General features: G+C 44.8%; 2 protein-coding genes across 2 annotated transcripts in view; one reads left to right on the top strand and one right to left on the bottom strand.

The window, feature by feature from the left end:
- dock5 (dedicator of cytokinesis 5) overlaps positions 1–16818 on the top strand; it is a 44363-nt gene extending 27545 nt beyond the window's left edge. The window contains 18 exon segments of the mRNA XM_048243364.1: positions 90–130; positions 228–318; positions 887–1006; positions 3031–3120; positions 4287–4391; positions 4592–4606; positions 4609–4735; positions 5080–5161; positions 6237–6321; positions 6475–6561; positions 7594–7770; positions 8147–8230; positions 10364–10501; positions 12062–12237; positions 12480–12612; positions 13275–13413; positions 14850–14965; positions 15072–16818. Of these exon segments, the coding sequence (XP_048099321.1) occupies positions 90–130; positions 228–318; positions 887–1006; positions 3031–3120; positions 4287–4391; positions 4592–4606; positions 4609–4735; positions 5080–5161; positions 6237–6321; positions 6475–6561; positions 7594–7770; positions 8147–8230; positions 10364–10501; positions 12062–12237; positions 12480–12612; positions 13275–13413; positions 14850–14965; positions 15072–15170 (1905 nt within the window). The 3' untranslated portion in view covers positions 15171–16818.
- Positions 16819–21078: 4260 nt separating this feature from the next.
- Positions 21079–22469, bottom strand: LOC125294945. The gene has a single exon (XM_048244031.1). The coding sequence runs from the start codon at positions 22421–22423 to the stop codon at positions 21452–21454; it is 972 nt and encodes a 323-aa protein (XP_048099988.1). The 5' UTR covers positions 22424–22469; the 3' UTR covers positions 21079–21451.

Here is a 22469-nt window from a genome sequence, read left to right as displayed (position 1 = left end):
TACAAGCAGGCTTGCATGCACATATACACTTCGCCCAACTCAATATTCTCTCACACACACTCTTTTTTTCAATGTTTTGTCTTTCGCAGAACTTCTACAAGGAGAAGAAAAGAGAAGACATCTATATCCGGTGAGTGTGTGTGTGTGGGATGTTTAACGCTAGCTGTGACGGCTTGTTAATGTCAGTGTGTGTGTGTGTGTGTGTGTGTGTGTGTGTGTGTCCACAGGTACCTGTATAAGCTGCGGGATCTCCAACTGGACTGTGAAAACTACACAGAGGCTGCGTACACACTCTTACTGCATGCAGAACACTTGGAGGTGTGAACACGCATACTGTATACACACACACACTTACGTTTTGGTAGTTGGAAAGGGTGGGTGTGTTCTGTATTTGTTTAATGTTGAAGATTTCCATGTTTGCAGTGATGCCGCAGGCCATTTGTTTATACTGCATGAGCTCCGTTTTAGCGATCAAAAAAGCCTAGTCAGAGACATAAAGTTTAAGGTGTGTCCAGTCCACATTTGCTAATTTAATGGTGTGATTTTGTGATCATGCGCCAGACCACACCCGTTTTGTTAAGTGACACACCCCTGGGCGCAATGTTTGAAAAAATGTAAGGTGAAAAAATGGAAAATCCCTGAATTGGGTGTAAGATAAGCTTTGCGCTGCGCTTTGCACCGGGTATACGATAGGGCCCTGTGTTTGCAGCTGTGGTGAGGCTGGTCATTGTTTACTAACATAATTGTTTACATTATAGTTGGTCTTTTTGTTGTTGTAGGGGTGTGACTGTTTGTTTGTTTGTTTGTTTGTTTGTTTGTTTGTTTATATTTGTTTGTTTGTAATATGTATTTGTTTGTAATGTAATGGTTTGTTTGTTTGTTGCAGTGGTGTGACCGGCCCTGCGCCCCCCACCTGATCCCAAGAGCGGGCTCCCATGAGTGGACCCAACAGGAGCTGAAGGAGCGCCTCTTCCATGAGATCATGTGCTACCTTGACAAGGGCAAAGTCAGTCACTCACAATCAATCAATCAATCAATCAATCAATCAGTGTTTATTCATGTAGCGGCTTTCATACAAAAACTGGAATACAGGGTGCTTAACAGGAAAATATTAGTATACGTGAAAGATGCCTGTCAGCCTGTCAGAAATGTCTGATTGGTTAAGATTAAAAAGGTTGGTCAGATGAGATTAAAATAAATAATAGATTAAAGTCTAATAATGTTAATATAGTAAAATGATAAAAGCATAAAACAGTCTAAGAACAACCTTGTGTAAACTTCTATTTTAGACCAAAATGATGTTAGCTGGAGTAGTTCTGAGTAAGATTGGAACATGCATTTGCGAAGAAATAGCAGATATCATAGCTTTAAGGGCAAGCTCACAATGTCAAAGTAAATTGCTATTTTAAGCCACTGGCCAGGCTCAAAATATCATTAGACTTCTGTGCTACTGTGGAGAGGGTCCCTGTAGACAAAAAAGTATTTCACCTTTGTAAATGTAATAAAAAGGACTGTTTGTGCTGTCAGAGCAATACCTAATCGGCACCATCTCGCTAGGACTCCTCACAAGATGGAGGGGACTGGAGGAATAATAAGGTCATACACTGACTGTTCCTCTGGTGGCTGCCATCTTGTGAGGAGTCCGAGCAAGAATGTTGACGGCCAGAAATCTTACTGTACGTACACACCGCCGCCGACTTGAGCTTCCAAAGATTGAGGAAGTCCTTCATCTTCAATGGAAGCTGGCTTCTCTCAGCTGTCAATCTACAACGGCAAATCCGTCGGCGTCGCGTTTTGGGCGTCTTGAGCGACTTGAGCGTCAAGCAGAAAGTTGAAAGTCAGTCAACTTTATGGTTATGAGCTATGACGCGGTTCAGCGACCAACGACCAGCAACCAATCGAATAGAATAAAGTATTAAGATAGAACATGATCAAACGTAAATTCCGTCACGTCAGAGCTGCCAAAGCTTCCCTGTACTTTTTTGACAAGCGTCCTTGACAGGGTGACCAGAGCTTCTTTGGAAGCTCAAGTTGGCGGCGGTGTGTACGTATAGTAAGTATAATATACTCTTTTGATCCCGTGAGGGAAATTTGGTCTCTGCATTTATCCCAATGAATTAGTGAAACACACACACAGCACACAGTGAACACACAGTGAGGTGAAGCACACACTAATCCCAACGCAGTGAGCTGCCTTGCTACAGCGGCGCTCGGGGAGCAGTGAGGGGTTAGGTGACTTGCTCAAGGGCACTTCAGCCATGGATGTGGGCATGGGAGAGCAGTGCTCAACCACTTCCCCCACCCACATTTTTCCGACTGGGTCGGGGATCGAACCGGCAGCCCTTCGGTTACAAGCCCGAAGCCCTAACTAGTAGGCCACGGCTGCCCCCATATAGGAAATGTGCTTAGGAAATTTAGGAAATCTGCTGCCTGCACAAACAGTCCTATTTTATGCCCTTTATTTACACTTTCAAAGGTAGCATAGATGTGGCGTGACGTTTTGAGCCTAGCCAGTAGCTTAAAGTAGCGTATTTAATTTGATTAATTAAGTCTATATGCTATACTTGCACATTCATATTCTGGTTTCACTCAAAACTACTACTGATTGAGGTCATTTTGGCCCAAGGGGTCCTGGGCCTGTCCAGGCAATTAGTTGGGTGCAAAGGCTGGATGTGTTGGGTTGGATGTAGGGGTTAGGGTGGGTGTAGCGTGGTTGGGGTGTGTTGGGTTGGGTGTAGGGATCAGGGTGGGTGTGTTGGGTTGGGTGTAGAGTGGTTGGGTGTAGGGGTTAGGGTGGGTGTGTTGGGTTGGGTGTATGTGTTGGGTTGGGTGTAGGGGGTAGTGTAACTTGTAAGTGCAGGTGAAAACAATAAGGCACTTTGGCCGCCCAGGACACCTAGGCCTAGCACTGTCCGTGCACTGACTGCAGTAGACCCATAGGGGTCATGGTTTTCACCCAGGTGGGCGTCACAGTAGGGATGTGGATCCTCTGCTGCTGCTGCAGTGCTGTGTGTGTGTGTGTGTGTGCAGATGTGGGAGAAGGCCATTGAGATGGGCAAGCAGCTGGGCAAGATGCACGAGAACCAGATGTTTGACTTCATGGAGCTGAGCCAACTCCTCGTAAGTTCATTTAATACACACACACACACACACACACACAACACACACACACACACACACACACACACACACACACACACAAGACGTATAACACACACACACACACACACACACCAGACATACTTAACACGTAACACACACCAAACACACACACACACACACATACCAGACACACACACACATACAACATGCACAACATAAAATACACACACCAGGCACACCCAACACACACATCAGACACACACAACACACACACACACGACTTTCATAACACACCAGACCTACACTACACACACTCCTCAATCATTATATTTTCATCTGTATCAATGTCTTCTGTTGTAGATGTGTCTTTTACTCTTCTAATTTAAAAGCTTTCACCCTCCTCTTCAGAGCCCATCTTTCTGTGCTTTTGCAGCCAGCAGAGTGCTTTAGAGTTAGGCTTAGACTTGTCCACTGACAGACAAGCACACACACACACACACACAAACACATACACACACACACACAGACACACACACACATTGGGTTACCGGTAGTTTTCTGGCTGTGTGGGAAGGCCTGTGGCTTAGCTAGGCAAAAATAAACACACAGAGGGGGGAGGAACAGAGGAAGAAGATAAGAGAGCCAAATAGTTTCACTGGGCAGTGTCAGCAGGAAACACACACTGATACACACTCACAAACACGCACACACAGATACACACACACACACAGAATAATACAAAGATACACACAGGCTGCCACGAGAGTCAGAAGAAGGGGATTGCTTGACACATGTTCAAATGACCAAAATGATAATTCCAAATTCCAACAAGATTTTCTATTCTTATATATTTACCTGAAGGCTATCCTCGACAGTCTTTGAGGGGAAATCAATGTAAATGTAAACAAAGAATGTCCTAAAGGTACATTCTATCAACTACTGTAGTGAAATGTGAAATAGTGTGGTCAAAAGACTGTTCGTCTAGCATTTCCACTTATGAAGCACCTGTACAGACTGCCCTTCCTGTGTACCTATATGGTTTTCCTGTAGGTTTTTCATGACTTTAGTTGGAAGCACCAGCAGGGGAAGACGACATTTAATAAACTGAAAACTAAGGATAAATTGGCTCTAACACACACATATACACATGCCTCTTTCTTTCTTTCTTTTTCTTTCTGTCATAGAAACAGCAAGCTCAGTACTATGAGAACATCATGCACGCCATGCGTCCCCAGCCGGAGTACTTTGCTGTGGGCTACTACGGCCTTGGGTTCCCCAGATTCCTCAGAGTAAGCTACTCTCTCGTGACCTCTGACCTTTACGATTACACATGGAACAATGGGCCTGCACTAAACTGAAAGCCGTGCGTGTGCGTGTGCGTGTGTGTGCGCGTTCGTGTGTGTGTGTGTGCGTGTGTGTGTGTGTGTGTGTGTGTGTGTATGTTTGTGTTTGTGTTTGTGCGTGCGTTCGTGCACGTGTGTGTTTGCAGAATAAGATGTTCATCTTTACCGGGGGAAGGAGTATGAGTGGTTAGAGGACTTTAGCCTGAAGCTGCTGTCTCAATTCCCCAACGCAGCCAGGATGACCAGCACATCGCGCGCTGGTGACGACCTCTGCAATTCACCGGGCCAGCGTATCCTCCCACTGTCCCAGTCCCACACACACACTCACACACACTCTCTCTCTCTCTCTCTCTCTCTCTCTCTCTCTCTCTCACTCACTCACTCACACAGACACACCAGACATACACATACACACTCTATCACAGCATTGCCTCTGAGTCCACTCACACAGAACCAGGAAACTGAATATGATCGTATTTAGACCAGTATATGATATAAAGCATTAGTATAACTCCATATTGTGGGTTAACTGATGAAGTAAAAACTGTGTTTGCGGAATGGCTATGAGCCCCTGAAGGTTTGGTTGTTTTGGTTGATGGCTGTGAACCCTTAAGACCTTGACCCCTCACCGCAGACATCCAGTGTTTCACCGTCAAGCCGGTGCTCACCCTGCCCCAGCAGTTCAAGGACAAGGGAGTTCCCGAACAAATCCTCAAGTACGAGACCCTCCTGCACCTCCTTGGTTCCTGTTGTGTAGTACCTACCTCTCCAGAGAAATAGCTGTTTTGGTTCCTGTTGTGTTGTAACTAACTCACCGGTGAGATAGCTGGCTTTAAAGGAATTATCCGGAGTAAAATGCACTTTAGATCAATTTTACGGATGACTGGGAGTACATACGTTGAGTTAACATAAAAATCATGTCATTCGGATATGTTTTCAGAAAGTTCGATTTTACCGTTTTTAGTCAAAACTCGTTAGCCTGGAAATGACATGGGCATGTCATTTCGCCGCTACAAAATGCTATTTTTATACCTCTTCTACAGTTCCAAACAACATTGCACGTGGTAGTGAGTAGAGGGTCCCTAAAGCCAAACCGAAGTATCCCGAGGTCCCGAGAAGTATCTGTGGTCGGATAGAAAGTCCAGAATGAATTTCATCAAGCCAGTACCTTTCCAGAAATGTTGCTGCTGCAGCTGGCGTCTTTAGGAGAAAGTCCGTAGGAGTCGATTGCATCACGTCGTTGCACGACATCACGTCACGTGACATTTCAAAATTCCAACCTGTTAGTAAGCTAGGGTTTGCTGTTGCATACAACTTCATTTCAATTTCGAAAAAAAAATACTGATAATTTATTTATTTATTTATTTATTTTAAAATAAAAAAAATCGGCGTTTTGTAGCGGCGAAATGACATGCCCTGGTCACTTCCAGGCTAACGAGTTTTGACTAAAAACGGTAAAATCTAACTTTCTCAAAACACATCCGAATGACATGATTTTGATGTCAACTCAACGTATGTACTCCCAATCATCCGTAAATTGATCTAAAGTGCATTTTACTCCGGATAATTCCTTTAAGAACGTATTTTGGTTCCTGTTGTGTGGTAGCTACCTCACCAGTCAAATAGCCGGTTTTAAGAACTTATTTTGGTTCCTGTTGTGTGGTAGCTAGCTACCTCACCAATGAGATAGCTGGCTTTAAGAACATATTTTGGTTCCTGTTGTGTGGTAGCTAGCTACCTCACCAGTGAGATAGCTGGCTTTAAGAACTTATTGTGGTTCCTGTTGTGTAGTTACTACCGGACCAATGAGGTGGATAAGTTCCAGTACTCCAGGCCATTCAGGAAAGGCGAGAAGGACCCAGACAACGAGTTTGCTGTGAGTCTCAAGAATGAATCGTATTCTCCCATCACTGGCATTGCCTTTAGAGGGCGCTGGTGGGCCTCTGACAGGAGTGTTACTGTTGACACTGTGCTGTTTCTTAACTCTGTGGTTGAAGTGTTTTGTGCTCTAACTGAACCCCTTGTGTAGACCATGTGGATTGAGAGAACCACGTACATCACGGCCTACAAGTTCCCCGGGATTCTGAAGTGGTTCGAAGTGAAGTCCATCTCTGTGGTAAGTGATTCGGTTGCACTTTACTTGACAGTGTCGACATAAGAGTGACATGACACTGTCATGAATGTGTCATAAACAAGTCATAAATGTTTATGACATAACGCTTCTGTTATTAAGTGACATTCAGTTTTTGTTGTAACAAATTAGGGTTAGGGTTAGGGTTAGGGTTCATGTGTCATGACGGTGTCATATGTTCATGACCGTGTCATGTCAATCTTATGTCGATACTGTCAAGTAAAGTGTTACCAGTGATTCTCTCTGTATAGAGGTCATTTGGTTATGTCCAGTAACCTTACAATCACTCTCCATCACACAACACACACACAACAGACCAACACTACACACACCGACACACACTCACATACTCTCAGACACACCACAACTACACTACACACACTGACCCACACTCTGAGGCATGTATCAGACCCGTATCAGAAATCCATAACACACACACACACACACACACTCACTCACTCACTCACTCACTCACTCACTCACTCACTCGATTACTCACTCACTCGATCACTCACTCACACATATTGTATCAGAACTACATAACACGCATACACACACTCATACATGCTATATATCAGAACTACATAACACACACACTCATACATACTGTATATCAGAACTACATATACACATACATACACACATTTATGCATAATGTATATCAAACCACTGCACAGTTTGGTCTGTTGATTTCTGTGGTGGGTTCTGCATTGGCGAGACACAAAGTGGGAAAGTGCCCAATCATGATCTGTGTGATCTGCTACCACAACTTCCTCCTTTGCCTATTGTGAGAAGCTGAACCACAGACCTTGAAATGAGAAGCACCACACAGGCTCTGTGTCTGTGTGTCTGTGTGTCTGTGTCTGTGTGTGTGTGTGTGTGTGTGTGTGTGTGTATTAAATGTGTAATATGTGTGTGTGTGTGTGTGTGTGTGTGTGTGTGTGTGTGTGTGTGTGTGTATGTATGTGTGTCTGTTGGCTGAAGTGACTCCTCAGTAACAGACGTTGCTATTGGCAGGAGGAGATCAGTCCCCTGGAGAACGCCATAGACACGATGGAGCTGGCCAATGAGAAGCTGAGTAACCTGGTGCAGCAGCAGACGTGTGACCGCACACTGGCCGTCCACCCGCTCTCCATGATGCTCAACGGCATCGTTGACCCCGCCGTGCAGGGTGGCTTCGCCAACTACGAGAAGGTACAGCAGGCATGACACACACAAAGACAGACGCAAACATACACATACATCTGTCTGTCTGTCTGTCTGTCTGTCTGTCTGTTAGTCTGTTAGACATATGCAACATACGCACACACATACAGTGTATTCTCCCTGGGGATCAAAAAAGTATCTATCTATCTATCATAGAAGACACAATAGTAAGCCACACACACACACACACAGACATAAGATAAGATAAAGTATCTTTATTCTGTACATTATGTACAAGTCATGCACATGCAGGCCCTGTTAGATATGTAATAACACACACACACACACACACGCCTGTGTTGTCTGTGTATGTGCATGTGTCCATTTACAAATGTGTGTGTGTGTGTGTGTGTGTGTGTGTCAGGCTTTTTTCACAGAGAAGTACATGCAGGAGCACCCAGAACATCGGGAGCGCATCGACGTACTCAAGCACCTCATTGCTCTGCAGGTCAACACACACACACACACACACACACACACACGAATGAGCACGCAGACATCACAGGAAACATCACACACACACACACACACACATACACACACATACACACACATAATAAATTCCAAAAAGAGGGTAACAGAAATCGCTCAGTCAAGGCAGTAATCATCATCATGGCACCACCAAATGCACTCATTGAAATACAGAAAAATAATCGACAGAGACAAAGCTGACTCAGCGTGAGCTTGTCTTGATCAACAATAAAGAAACATCTCGTTTGTGAGCACTTTGTAAAGCCCTTGTCCACTTTCTTTAGAGGGAAAAACAGGCCTCCAGAGAGCAAGTAATCCCAAATGGAAAAGCCAAATGTTCATAATCGGCTAGTTCTGTCAAATCTGTTGTCAAACACCCATGCAAAAGTTCAAACCCAGCCAACATGTAAACTTGCTGAGAAAACCAACTTGAAATAGAGCACATGAAAACTGAAAAGTGTGTGCCTAAGCATATTTACATAATCTTGGCCATTATTAAGCTACCAAAAGAATACAGATACATTTGTCATTGTATAAAAATTGTTGTGACATCTAGCATGTTGCAAACAGGTGTTGAGGATGTTCAAGTTACTGAGTACTAGTGAGAAAAGGTTTGGTTGTCACCCCTTTCACCTTCAGCTTTCTTTACTTTGCTGACGTTAACATCGACTGGGTCTATCTTTCTTTTTATCGGTACTTTAAAAATTGCATCTTTATCAGCATCAGCATTCACCTTCAACTTCAAGACCAAATTTAGCTCATCACGACCAGCTTCCAAAATCACAAAGGATACTAGATGCTTTAGGAGCGGTGACTTACAACAGTGTTTCCCATACATTGACTTATTTGTGGCGGCCCACCACAATATCAGCATTGACCACCTCACAATGACTTTCTATGTTGTACTCTTTAAACTAAATAAAATCCTTTCATTGTAGAGCTATGTGCACTTTTGTGCAGCCTCTCTGTCCCTCAACGAACCTGCATGCACGTTCAACATTAAAAATCCTGCCAGGATTGTTGTTGGCATAGATTACGACTGGCTAAATCGTGATTAAATCCGGTTAGCATCATAACCATGTTGCGCAAATTTGTTCAAAACTGTGAACACCTCCCGTCACCCACCACCACAAATAGAATTGAATTATGTGGGAATCACTGTACAATCAAGCGGTATTTTCTTAATGGTTGAATCCAGGTGGCCACAACGTTGCAATTCCCTTTCAATTAGCTCATCCTTAATGAATGGTGGGATATTTCAACTGAGTTGTTCATTTGTGAGGTTGTCTTTACATTTTTGTGACCCAATAATTTCACCTATTACTAAAGTCCTCAAAAATCCTCAAAACCAAGTATAAAAAAACAAACAAAAGATAGAACTTTGAAAAGTTGACACAGATGACCTCACTCACATTTGCACTTCAACACTCCAACACTCACTCTGCGCTCAGATCAGTGAGTTCTGCTAATCTAATCCAGTGGGTTCTGTTCAGATCAGTGAGTTCTGATGATCTAGGCCAGTGGGTTCTGCTCAGATCAGTGAGTTCTACTTATCTAGGCCAGTAGGTTCTGTTCAGATCAGTCAGTTCTACTTATCTAGGCCAGTGGGTTCTGCTCAGATCAGGGAGTTCTGTTCAGATCAGGGAGTTCTGTTCAGATCAGTGAGTTCTGCTAATCTGGATCAGTGCATTTTGCTAATCTGACCCAGTGAGTAGAGGTCAGATAACTGAGTTTTGCTAATGTGACCTAGTGAGTTCTGCTAATCTGGCTCAGTGGGTTCTGCTCAGATCAGCGAGTTCTGATAATCTGGCCCAGTGAGTTCTGCTAATCTGGCCCGGTGAGTTCTGCTCAGATCAGTGTGCTATGCTACTCTAGGCCAGTGGGTTCTGCTCAGATCAGTGAGTTCTGTTAATCTGGATCAGTGAGTTTTGCTAATCTGGATCAGTGAGTTTTGCTAATCTGAATCAGTGAGTTCTGCTAATCTGGATCAGTGAGTTCTGCTAATCTGAGTTCTGCTCAGTTTGCCACTTCAGTTCTTCAGAGTCCTCCTTAAATCACTTCTGATTAAGATTGTGTTTAGAAGCTTGTGTTGTGTTTGTTTAAATGTCAGATTCCTCTGCTGGACGACGGGATCCGTATCCATGGCGAGAAGGCCACAGAGCAGCTGAAGCCGCTACACAACCGCATCGTCAGCTGTTTCCAGGACCTCCGCACGAAGGTGGAGAAACTCTATGGGGTCATCACTCTGGTAAGACACACACACACACACACACACACACACACACACACACACACACACATTTCTAGCTGCTTGCCGGACCGAGGTGGACAAACTTGTGGGTCTGTGGGTGGGTCTGTCATGCTTCCATGCAGGGTAGGAATTTCCCGGCCAGGGTAGGGCCGTCGTTGCCCCTTGCGTTGGCCGTGATGCCCCTTTTAAAATCAGAGGCTTACAGGCCACGGTGGCCTTGGTGCCCCCTTCTTTCAATATTCTGCTTTGCGTCCTACTAATAGTAATAATAAATCATTTTTATTTAGCCTATGGCCAAAATAATCTTAGCATTCACAGCGCAAATTAATTTAGTCTTTTACGCAGTGGAGAAAGTGACAGCGCAAGAAAGAAAGTGCGTCCAAATTCACCCATTCTTCTCAGTTCTCAGTTGAACTATTTGTGAAGTAGCCTATTCATCACACAGACATCACAAGTATTACATGAAAGAGCTTTCTCAGCTTTTAAACAATGTTAGCCGCTAATTGCTGTGGTGAACGGTTCGCGAGAAAAGTAAATAATATAGTTCAATTTAATCATAAATTCTACTGAAGGTTTTGCGTCCATCTCCCTACCCATTCATCTCGGTGGAATACTTCACAAACCCTTCGTTTAACACATGACAAGCCTCATATCAAAATAAACAGCAGACCTTACCGAACACAAAGGTGTAAAGCAGTACAGTTAGCTGTTCCAGAGTAATCCAGTTTTGAATTTGCAGTAAATTTCGACATGCATGGATGTCTCCAAATTTGGGCTTTAAGTTTTGCAATGTGTTTAAATTGTTCCACATGATTTCATAATGGGCCAAATACAAAATAAATGTTACAAATATCGCCTAGATATCGGTAAATCAGAGGACAGCTGACTGAGTTTGTGAAAGTAGCCTTAATGATCACAAAATGCTAAGCATGCATCTAGGCTATTTGAGTTTCTTAAAGCTGAGCTGTGCTTAAATTGTTCAATACATGATTTCATAACAGGCCAAATATAAAATAAATGTTAAATATAGCCTAGATATCTGTAAATATTAAATGATCAGATGATTTGCAGTTCTATGTAATATGTCATGTTTCATGTTTTTGTAATGTTTCATACAGTGATTCAGGTCTACTGCAGTGAATAGGCTAAATACAACTTTGATCATTTTTATAGCCTACTACTGTATAGTTAACTTTGGCCTTGGTGCCCTGACATGTGGCCTTTGTGCCCCCCACCAAATATGCCCAACTGAAGGCCAAGTGGCCTTGCCCCCAGAATGGTGAAATTCCAAGCCTGCTTCCATGTCCAACACACCTGACATGGTCTTACCGTGCTCCTCCATCTGTTCCTACTTTTACACACACACACACACACACACACACACACAATCCTCTTGTCATGCACCCTACACACGTAACATGCTCTTGCCTTGCGACTCCATCTGCCCATCGATCTCCAACACTGCTTCTTTGGTTCATAACTGGTGTGTGTGTGTGTGTGTGTGTGTGTGTGTGTGTGTGTGTGTGTGTGTGTGTGTGTGTGTGTGTATGTGCGCAGCCCTGCTCTCTGACCCAGGGGAAGAAAAGTCGTGTGGGCTCGGTGGTGATGCCATACATCATGTCCTCCACGCTTCGCCGCATGTCTACCATTTCCACCCTAAGCTCCACCTCCTCCGGCCTCTCCAGTGGCTCCGCCTCCTCAGAAGGACAGCCCTCACGCCCCCCCTCCCAGGAGTGAGTACCTTGTGTGTGTGTGTGTGTGTGTGTGTGTGTGTGTGTGTGTGTGTGTGTGTCTGTGTGTGTGTATGTGTATACCTCCCAGCTCCATGCTGTGTTGTAGTGTTAGATGAGAGTGTTGTGTGTGTGTGTGTGTGTGTGTGTGTGTGTGTGTGTGTGTGTGTACCCCCGCTCCATGCTGTGTTGTAGTGGTAGATGACTGTGTGTGTGTGTGTGTGTGTGTGTGTGCGCACCTCCAGCTGCATGCTGTCTGAGCGTCGGGCATCGGCTCTGCCTCGTGTTGAAGACGACTCGCGCATCGGCAGGAAGAACAGGAAGGAATGGAACGTCAGCAAATCACAGGTGCTGCTGGAGCGGAACGACGCAGACCAGGTGCCTCAACAAACACACACATACACACAGACACACACACACACACACACACACACACACACTACCTGCACACTCCCCCACACAACATGAGGCATTAGGCAGCCGTGGCCTACTTGTTAGCGCTTCGGACTTGTTAAAGGAGGGTTGCCGGTTCGAACCCCGACCAGTAGGCAAGGTACCCTGAGCAAGGCACTAACCCCTCACTGCTCCTCGAGCGCCGCTGTTGTTGCAGGCAGCTCACTGCGTCGGGATTAGTGTGTGCTTCACTTCACTTGTGTGTTCACTGTGTGCTGAGAGTGTTTCACTAATTCACGGATTGGGATAAATGCAGAGACCAAATTTCCCTCACGGGATCAAAAGAGTATATATACTTATACTATACTTACTATACTTATATGAACATGCCCACACTACACACACCACTTAAACTCTCTCACACACACACACACACACACCACTTGCACACACACACACACACACACCACATCCACATCACTATCTGAACACACATACTGCATATGCATATGACTATATGGAAATGTACTTAATGTGTTCTGTGCTAATGTTGTAATATTGTGTTTGTTTGTGTGTGTGTGTGTGTGTGTGTGTGTGTGTGTGTGTGTGTGTGTGTGTGTGTGTGTGTGTGTGTGTGTGTTTTCCAGACTCTTCCAGAGAGGCAGCAGAGGCCAAAGAGTCTGCAGCTGGGGGATCGCAAGCTCACACTGTCACTGTTCCAGGGAGACTCCGCACAGCAGAACATTCTGCAACTCCCCTCGTCTCCATACACACCGCGCAGCTCCAGTACGTGCACACACACACACACACACACACACACACACTCACCTCAACTCACTGAGCCCACTACCCCCCTACATACAGTACACACACAAACACATACATTACACACACACACACACACACACACACACACACCTCAATTCACTGAGCTCACTACCCCCCTCTCCATACACACCGCGCAGCCAGACCCGGCGGCAGACACAAATTCACGGACGGGCATTACACCTTTCCAGGGGGGGCACGGGAACTTAAATTGATCACGGTAGTTTAAGCTGACACTTGACAAAACATTCTAATATGAAAATGTAGATGCAATTGTTGTAAAATAGTGCAGCTCCTTTAAGAGAGCCCCGTGCACAGGGATGGAGAGAGAGAAAGCGAGAGGGGATATGTGTGTTAGAACTGAGATGCGTGTGGAAAAAGTAGACGTGCTGTTGAGACTGGAGCTAGTCATATTCAAAATAATGCAAAAATAAATCCGCAGATAAAACCAAAATCCTCGTTCATTTGCTAACAGATAGATAGCACTCTCTTTCAGATAGAGTGTTAGGGAGTTAGCCCCGAAGTTACGGATAACTTCGTCCCTGGAGTGGTAATAAGCTTCCTGTTCTCAGACTAGCTCAGAAGAAAAAACAGTAACGCTATCAAACAAACCGAGAAACTACTAGGCCTACCTCTACTAACTACGATATGAGATATAGCCTACCTGCGAGCCGATAAGCATATTTGTCATCGGATGACCGGGGTTAGTGCAGAAGTGAAGTAGACTGCGCCACATAACCTTCTCTCCATTTAGGTGATGGGCTTACCAAATGTTTCTTGCGCTCCAAAAACAGTCCACGTTGTCCAACAAAAATAGTAATCCCAAAAATACAATTGGAAAAAAATAACAGCATCTTTCCAGGTGACCTGTCTCAATTTACTCCCACCTTCCTCCACTACCTGCGGCCCTCTCTCATTCGAAAACTTGTCAGTTCCTCTTCATTAGTCCGTCTATCAGACCAACCCCCATCCCAGCCTACAACTTGCGTGTTTCATAAAGGGGTAGCATAACGTATAAATACAAAGCAACAGTGGAAAAAATATCAATAACAATTCATTACTCATTATGTCAGCTTCTGCTTCATTTTAAAAGTGACAAACTTTTTAATTTGTGGATTTGTTACAACACACACACACATACACATACACACACAGCCTCTTATGCAGCCTATACCTTAGCTATTGAATATTGAGGTGGGCATAACTAAGGGGTACCACCATCATAAAGTGTCCACTTTATTTAGTATTGTACTGTAAGTGTTTGTCCCCTTACTACTCTGAGATGAGGAGGGCTGCGCGAGCGTCTCAGTGCAGACAGAGCAACACTAGAGGGCGCTGTTGGGGTGTGAGTCGGAGGCCTGGCGCCTCAAATCTAATGGGTCTGTGTTCCCCTGCAGGCTATACCTGGCTGCCAGAGGATGGCACTGTTTCTGCACCCAGTCCAAGCACACCACCCCCCATGCCCCCCAAGAAGCACCCGCACGAGTCAGACTTTCCCCTCAACACTGCAGAGGTGAGAACACACTCTCACACACACACACACACACACACACACACACACACACACACACACACACACTCTTGGTCTCATCTCCATGTCTGCCTTTGTGTCTCTGCAGTTTACTCCTCCATTACCGACGAAGGTTGACGGCAAACCCCCTCCTCCTCCTCCCAAAACCCGCAAGTCCATGTTCCCCTCTTATGAGCACAGCCTCTAGTGATCTCCCTCTTACTGCCCCCTACTGCCCTGGAGACCTCATTACACCTGTCCTGCACCTGATCCTGGGCGTTCAGTTCTTCCAGCCTCCCCACACCACTCACTGGGCCTCTGCAGCCTCTGCCCCCAACACTGGGGCACTTAAGACCATTCTGCCCCAACACTGGGGCACTATGGACCATTCTGTTTCCACACCAGGGCAGTTTGGACACAGAAACAGCTAATGCCTTACTGAGCTCTAGGGGTGGTCTCTGTGTGTGTGTGTGTGTGTGTGTGTGTGTGTGAGTGAGAGACAGATATAGAGACAGAAACAGCTAATGCCTTACTGAGCTCTAGGGGAGCTTATTAGAATTATTCAGGAGATTTTTTACCTTGATAATTTGATTTTGTAATCAGAATTGGTTTTGTATATGTTCTTGTACTACTGTGTGTGTGTGTGTATGTGTGTCTGTGTTGCTTCTCCACTGGACACCTGCTACTTTTTAGGCTTTTTAAGGGAAAATGTACTTGAAATGGGGACGATGGCCATGCAGCATTTTGATGAACTTTTGATTCCAGTGAAGTTCCTGTGGCACTTTAGCTCCGCGTGGGCTCTACCGAGAAGCCTTCCTCTCCACACACACACACTCCTCCCAGGACTCCACACACACACACACACACTCCTCAGAGGACTACTCACAGACACATTCACTCAATGCTCCAAGGATTCCACACAAACACACTCAGAGGATTCCGCACACACACTCCTCTGAGGATTACACACACACACACACACACACACACACACACACACATACATACATACACTCATCTAAGGACTACACACTCACTCCTAAGAACTTAAAAAACACACTCGCCTCTGGGGTCTACACACATTGACACACTCCTCCGAGTACTCGTCACACACACAGCATCAGAACACACTAAGCCAGCATCACACACACACACACACACTCTCTGCACAGTGGGATGTGGTGTGTTAAGTGCCTGTGGGTCTCCCTCCTTCTGCGTCTGACTGAAATCAGCACTGGAATCTCTCTCTGGCCACGTAGCTTCTCCATGCAGCGTTTGAGCAACAAACAGACCAAGCTATGCGCTTTGCAACAGATGTTTATATTTTTTCACAGTGTGCATTTTAGGTACTCTCCTGCTGCCCAGCACTTCATTGGCTAGCTTCACCTAACGCTGAAGCTCCTGAGTCATTCCTCATTGGCTAGGTTCACTTAACGCCTCAGTCATTCCTTATGAACTGTATTCTTACTTTGTCCTTCCATTTCCAAGCAGGTTCCAATGGCACAAAGCATGATTTCAGGATAGTGGGGATGAAAATGCAGTTTGAGTATTTTACACCTTAAGAGTAAATAGACTTGTTATATGGAACATGTGGAAGTGACAAGTTGTATTTAATGTGTTCCTTAAAAGCAAAACCAGCTTATGGTGAAACGGGCAATATTAGGGAAACTAGCCTGACGGTGTGAAAGTAATATTTGGGAAAATTGCCTGACGGTGTTTTTTTTTCCTTCTTTCTTTGAGATACTGTATGAGTACAAATGTGCAAGATTATTTTAAACTGAATATTTTTGTAAACAAAAAATGGTTAACCAAACAATTGCAAATTAAAGATGTGTCTAATTGAGACATGAAAACGATCAGCAGATTGTGGGGTGTCGTTTTGAAGCGCGTGCCTGTAACTTCAGCACCATTTGGACAAACGTTGGCAGGAGATTTTCCTCACATCCCTGCTCACTGCAGCCCTCCTCTCACTGAATGCCACTTTATTTAGTGCTGTTTTAGAGGGCATACTGACTTGCTGAAGTGTGTGTGTGTGTGTTGTGTGTGTGTCCATGCATTGTTTGCTCTTTTCAGGTGCCCTGTGCTGCCAAGGAGATGGCCCTGACGGTGATTTATTCTAGTCCAAATGTTCTACTGCGTACGGTGCTGAGACTCTTTCTCTGGACGCATAAGACGTCTAGAGAAATATGATCACATATGACGCCCTCTCTCCTCTCTCCGGCCCACCCCCCTCAGCATCGTGGACGTGTTGATGCAAAATCATCAGACTCTATTTACAGTCATTGTTATGGCCAGGAAACAAATCAACTCAAGTCAATAGGAATCCTACAGGCAATAATGTATACCAGAGAGCAACCATTTAGACATGAGTCATTACTTTTGAGTGATAAAAATGTTGATTCCATGTTATTATGAGAAATGCCTAAATCATGTAACTACCACCTAACAACCACATACTGTATGCCACATATGTAACAATAACTTGCATTTACAGTATAAAGCACTTTATCAAGGCACCCAAAGCACTTTACTGTGAAGAGGAGTCTTACTAGCCACCACCAATTTGAAACACCAAACTGTGTGATGCAGGGCAGCCATTATACGCTAGAACACTCATCACACAGCAGCTTAAGATGGAGGGTGAGGAATGAGTGAATGAGTTATTTACACTGGGGGAGGATTAGGGGGCCGGATTTAATGAGCCACATTGGAAATTTAGCCAGGACACTGGGGAACCCCTTTATCTTTACAATACGTGGCATGGTATCTTCAATGACCACAGTGAGTCAGGACCTCGGTTTAACATCTTATCCAGAGCATGGAATGACACTGCATGTGTTTTAAGGGGCAGTTAACACAGCTCTGTGGCGTTTTGGTCTAAAACTGGAAAGCTAGCTACCTGAAATACTTACAAATTCCTGCACAGGGGCGGAGCTACTTGGTGGCCAGGGTGGGCCACGGCCACCACTGGTCAAAGCTTGGCCACCCTGCTGGCCCCCCCAGCTCCGTTCAGTGAAAAAAAAAAAAAAAAAAAGCCGTTTTCGACGGCACTTTGCCAACACTTTGCAAAGCAGGGACTGAACCAGTTACTGCACTCTATCTACGACCATTGGCCCAGTCAGGAAGTGTAGCCCATGGTTGTGATCAAAATGTGAGTAGGCCTAGTGCAGCAGCAGCAGCAGCAGCGGGACAATTCAAGTCATCTGTTAAAAAACACTTGACAGTAGACTACTACTTAACCTCAGTAACAACAGGTGAGTTAATGATGAGTTGTAACATTAATGCTAATAAGATGTTAGAATGTGTCACGAATCATTGCCAAGTGAGCTGCGTTGGGCTGTCCTTGTAGGCTCTGACATTGACTTGTGGGGCTGATCAGAAATAATCGGATGCCCGCGGTAACGCTGTTACAAAAATATTTCGATAAAATGTGGGTGAAATGCAAGCATATTAGGGCACATATCTGCAATAAAAGTAGGCTAATAGGGCCTAGCCTAGGCTACTTTATAAAAAACATAATTTGCTGACTGCGTGGTTCTTGCCATAGCTGGTCAGGCAGAGGCAGGCTGCTTTGCCTGAGTTCTTTGTTACATTGCTCCAGAACTGTTCATCGCAGCGAGATGAAACCTTAATTGCGTGACAGAGCAGAAGTGGGGCTTTCCAACGAGACTAAACACTTGCCTGTGCGATCAAGTATGACAAAATAAATAAATAATTAAATCAAATTGATTCATATTTACAGTTCACCTGCGCACCCATTACTCTCGTTTGAATTACTCGCGAACCCGTGATCGCATAGATATGGCAAGTATATCAGAAGAAAGAGGAGACACAGGGCTATTGGTACCAAGTATATCGATGCTTCCTGGCTATAAAAACAGACAACGTGACTGCAAAATAACATCATGTACAAAAACCAACGCTGCACACCCATTACTCTCGTTTGAATTAGGCCACGAACCCGTGATCCGATCGGATAGATAGGCCGCATGTCAGATGAAAGAGGAGACACAGAGCTATCATTTGATACCACGTTCATAATTCTGGGTAAAAAACAGACGAAATGACATCAAAATAATAACTTCATATAGCTCGACTTACCCCACGTTTTTGTACGTTTTTGTAAGCATGTTCATAATCCAACGCTATCATGTGTTTCTCTATGGCAAAGTATGTTCATAATCCGGTTTTGAGATCCCAGCAAATTTCTGCATGGCATCTAATTCGAGACTCACATTCCATCCCAATTTATTCGACAAAGAAACACCTTTTTGCCTTCACTTTGTTCATGACAATGCAGTAAAAAGTTGTTTTAGAATCGTCATGAGTGTACACACAGAACACGCAAACTCGGGTTCAGTCAGGTTCGTGTCACAGATATGGAGCGCAGAAAGGTCATTTTTCATTACTAAATAAAAAAAATGGCATTTATTTCTGTAAGGCGCACACCACATGTCTGTAAATTGTCAGCCCCAAAGCCCCCCTCCACCATGGTTCTTATATTGCCAGATTCAGGACAGTCTGCCCTACACATACATGAAAGTCATGTCCAGCTGACAGAGATACATTTCAAAATAAGAATGGTATAATACGCTTTTTGTCTTTGTATTATTTAAAAATCAAAACCAAATCAATGTAAGTATTAATATGAATTGGTGGCAGATCTGGGTAGCCTAGACTGTTCTGAAAAAATATAGCATGTGTAAATGGCACTTATAATGACCAGGATAAATGCTTATAACTAAAGGTAGTGAGAATGGCCATAAATAGAGTAGGGCTCATAGGGCTAAATAAAAAAAATGCCATTTATTTCCGTAAGGCACACACCACATATTTTTCACATTTGCTCAGCCCCAGAGAATCTCTCTCCACTATGGCAATGATATTGCCAGATTCAGGACAGTCTGCCCTACACACACACATGTGCCAGCTGACAGTTTGCAGTGGTGAGATACATGTCAAAATATAAGAATTTTTATAATGCACTTTTTGTATTTTTATTATTTAAAAATCAAAATTAAATCAATGCATGTATTAATACATGAAATTGTGGCAGGTCTGGGTAGCCTAGACTCTATTCAGCAATGTATAGCATGTGTGTATGGCACTTACATTGACCAGGATAAATGCTTCTAACTAAAGGTAGTGAAAAAGCCCTTAAAACAGTCTAGGGTTCTAAGGGTTAATTTCTTATTTCAGAGCCATGTTACTTACAGCCAAGTACTTGGAGTGGATATCAGAAAGAAATATAGTTTGGCCATCAGTATAAGATTAAATATCTGCATACAATATTTGTAGTAGTTTAGTATTGTTCTTTAACATCATTTGAATAAGACTGATTAAGTAAGGTGCATTATCATAATGTACTTTTTTTATAGCATTGGCCTATTTATGGAAAATGTGTTGGAGTGGACAACAAACTGACCTGTGTATCAGTGTTGGCTTTACACAATTTATTGCCATTATTAAAATAGGCTATCCTAATCTTCAAAACTGTTTGAGTAGTTTTCAAATAGTAGTTTTGATTCCCAAGTGCCACCCCAATAAAAAGTCTGGACCCAGCTGGCCCCCCCTATAAAATAATCCTGGCTACGCCCCTGTTCCTGCAAACATCAGTGGTGCTGAAGTGACAGGCGATTGTGGTCTTAACTCGAAGTGAATATGGTCTTAACTCAAGCAAACAGGAATTCTACACAAAATGAGGAAATAATAGATCATACCAGACATGAACCATTTTATGGTGTTTAAAGTAAACAAAATATGAGGACAAAGTTCAGATTTATATTTCTAGCAGTGTACACAGTATCAGTTGAACTCACTACATTACTGTCATTAAAGGGGAACTTGGCAACTATTTCAACATAATAAACCCGTTTAGAAATCATTTGGATGGTTAAATGACCTGTTCCGGTGAAAATGGTGACTATTCCCGCTGCCCCTATCGTCCCCAGGCGGAAAACCAACCTTGCAACATTGAGACTACCGTCCCGGAAAGAGAAGTGAGACTCGTTTTAAATCGTGTTTCTTACTTTGTAACATCCACATTGTCTGCCGAACTTATGCTAACCGTTTTGCTAACTTGTAAACAAATCCATGTGCTTTATCGTTACCTTTTTCCACAGTTTGAAATAGCATAATGCACAATTTCTCCAGCAGAGGGGGAAATCCTGCCAAGTTTCCCTTTAATGTCATTGATAAAAATGACATTATGATGATTTTGATTCTGTTCTGATTATGAGAAATGCTTCAACAATATGACGATGCTATATTTCAGACACAGTTAAGAAAGGGCTGCTTAAAGTGAAGGAAGAAACGTCAGGTTTTGAGCCAGTATTCAGCAGAGCTACAGAGACAGACCTCCCGCAACTTTCACTGGAGTCTCTAACATCATGTAGAAGTAACAGTGTGATGACATCATGCACAGGTAACAGTGTAATGACATGTCCTTGTCACAATATGGTAAATATTTGTGGGGTTTGGGTGGGAGCCTTAATGAGAAGTAGCCCCGCTGGTGTCTGGTTTCTTCTCAGGTGCCTCCAGACAGGTGAGGCAGGGGTACCTGTCCAGCGTGAGGTTGTAGAGGTGCAGCAGCTCCTTCCAGTGGCTCTTCTTGCCGTAGATGAGCACGAGTCCGCAGACGGCCAAGGAGAGTGAGGAGAGGAGGACGATGATGACCAGCACGTTCTGCTGCTGCAAGATCAGGTAGTGGGTGTAGAGCTCGGCCGCCAGGAAGAGCAGGTAGGTAAAGGCCAGTGCCAGGCTCATGCGGATCACACGCACCTCCGCGCCCAGCTTGGGCCCGTGGAAGCCGTTGGTGCTGGACTTCAGGTGGCGCAGGTGGAGCAGCAGGTGCACGGAGATGGAGACGCTGCTCTTCAGCATGATGACCCCGGGCAGCACATCGCAGATGATCAGGTACAGCACCACGTACGTGTAGCCGGACACGTCCACCGACAGCACCGAGCCGCACTCCGTCACCCAGGTGGCGTTGTGGCTGCGGGTGGCCATGCTGGCCAGCATGGGGCAGCAGAGGGCCAGGCCGCAGACGGGGATGAGCAGCACGGTGGGCCGCACGTGGCGCAGCACCAGCTCCTGGGCGCGGGTGTAGCAGTGCACCGGCTCCATCACCAGCTTGGTGGCGAAGTAGAACAGCAGGAAGGCGGTGTTCCACAGCACGGAGAAGCGCAGGCTGAGCACCAGCACCACCAGCAGCGGGTGCGCCTGGCCCAGAATGCACTGCGGGTCCATCAGGTCCAGGCTCATCCAGAGCAGAGCGAGGGCCTGCTGCAGGATGCTCTGGAGCGCCAGCGCGCTCGTGATGACCTCACACGGCGTCCAGTGGTGGGTGCTGCGTGCGTGGCTGACACTCTGCAGCAGGATGAACATGTGGAAGAACACGGAGAAGACCGCCACGCAACCCGTCAGGCACCACACACCCAGGCGGTGAGCCGGCGACAGCATTATGCCAGACGTGTGTGTGTGTGTGTGTATGTGTGTTTTTACTCCA

The sequence above is a fragment of the Alosa alosa genome, chromosome 5 (genome assembly GCF_017589495.1).
Source record: "Alosa alosa isolate M-15738 ecotype Scorff River chromosome 5, AALO_Geno_1.1, whole genome shotgun sequence".
NCBI lineage: Eukaryota > Metazoa > Chordata > Actinopteri > Clupeiformes > Clupeidae > Alosa > Alosa alosa.
This window is presented reverse-complemented; position numbering and strand designations above follow the sequence as displayed.

Coding starts and splice junctions, on each gene's coding strand:
- LOC125294945 (XM_048244031.1), bottom strand. CDS start 22,423: ATGCTGTCGCCGGCTCACCGCCTGGGTGTGTGGTGCCTGACGGGTTGC.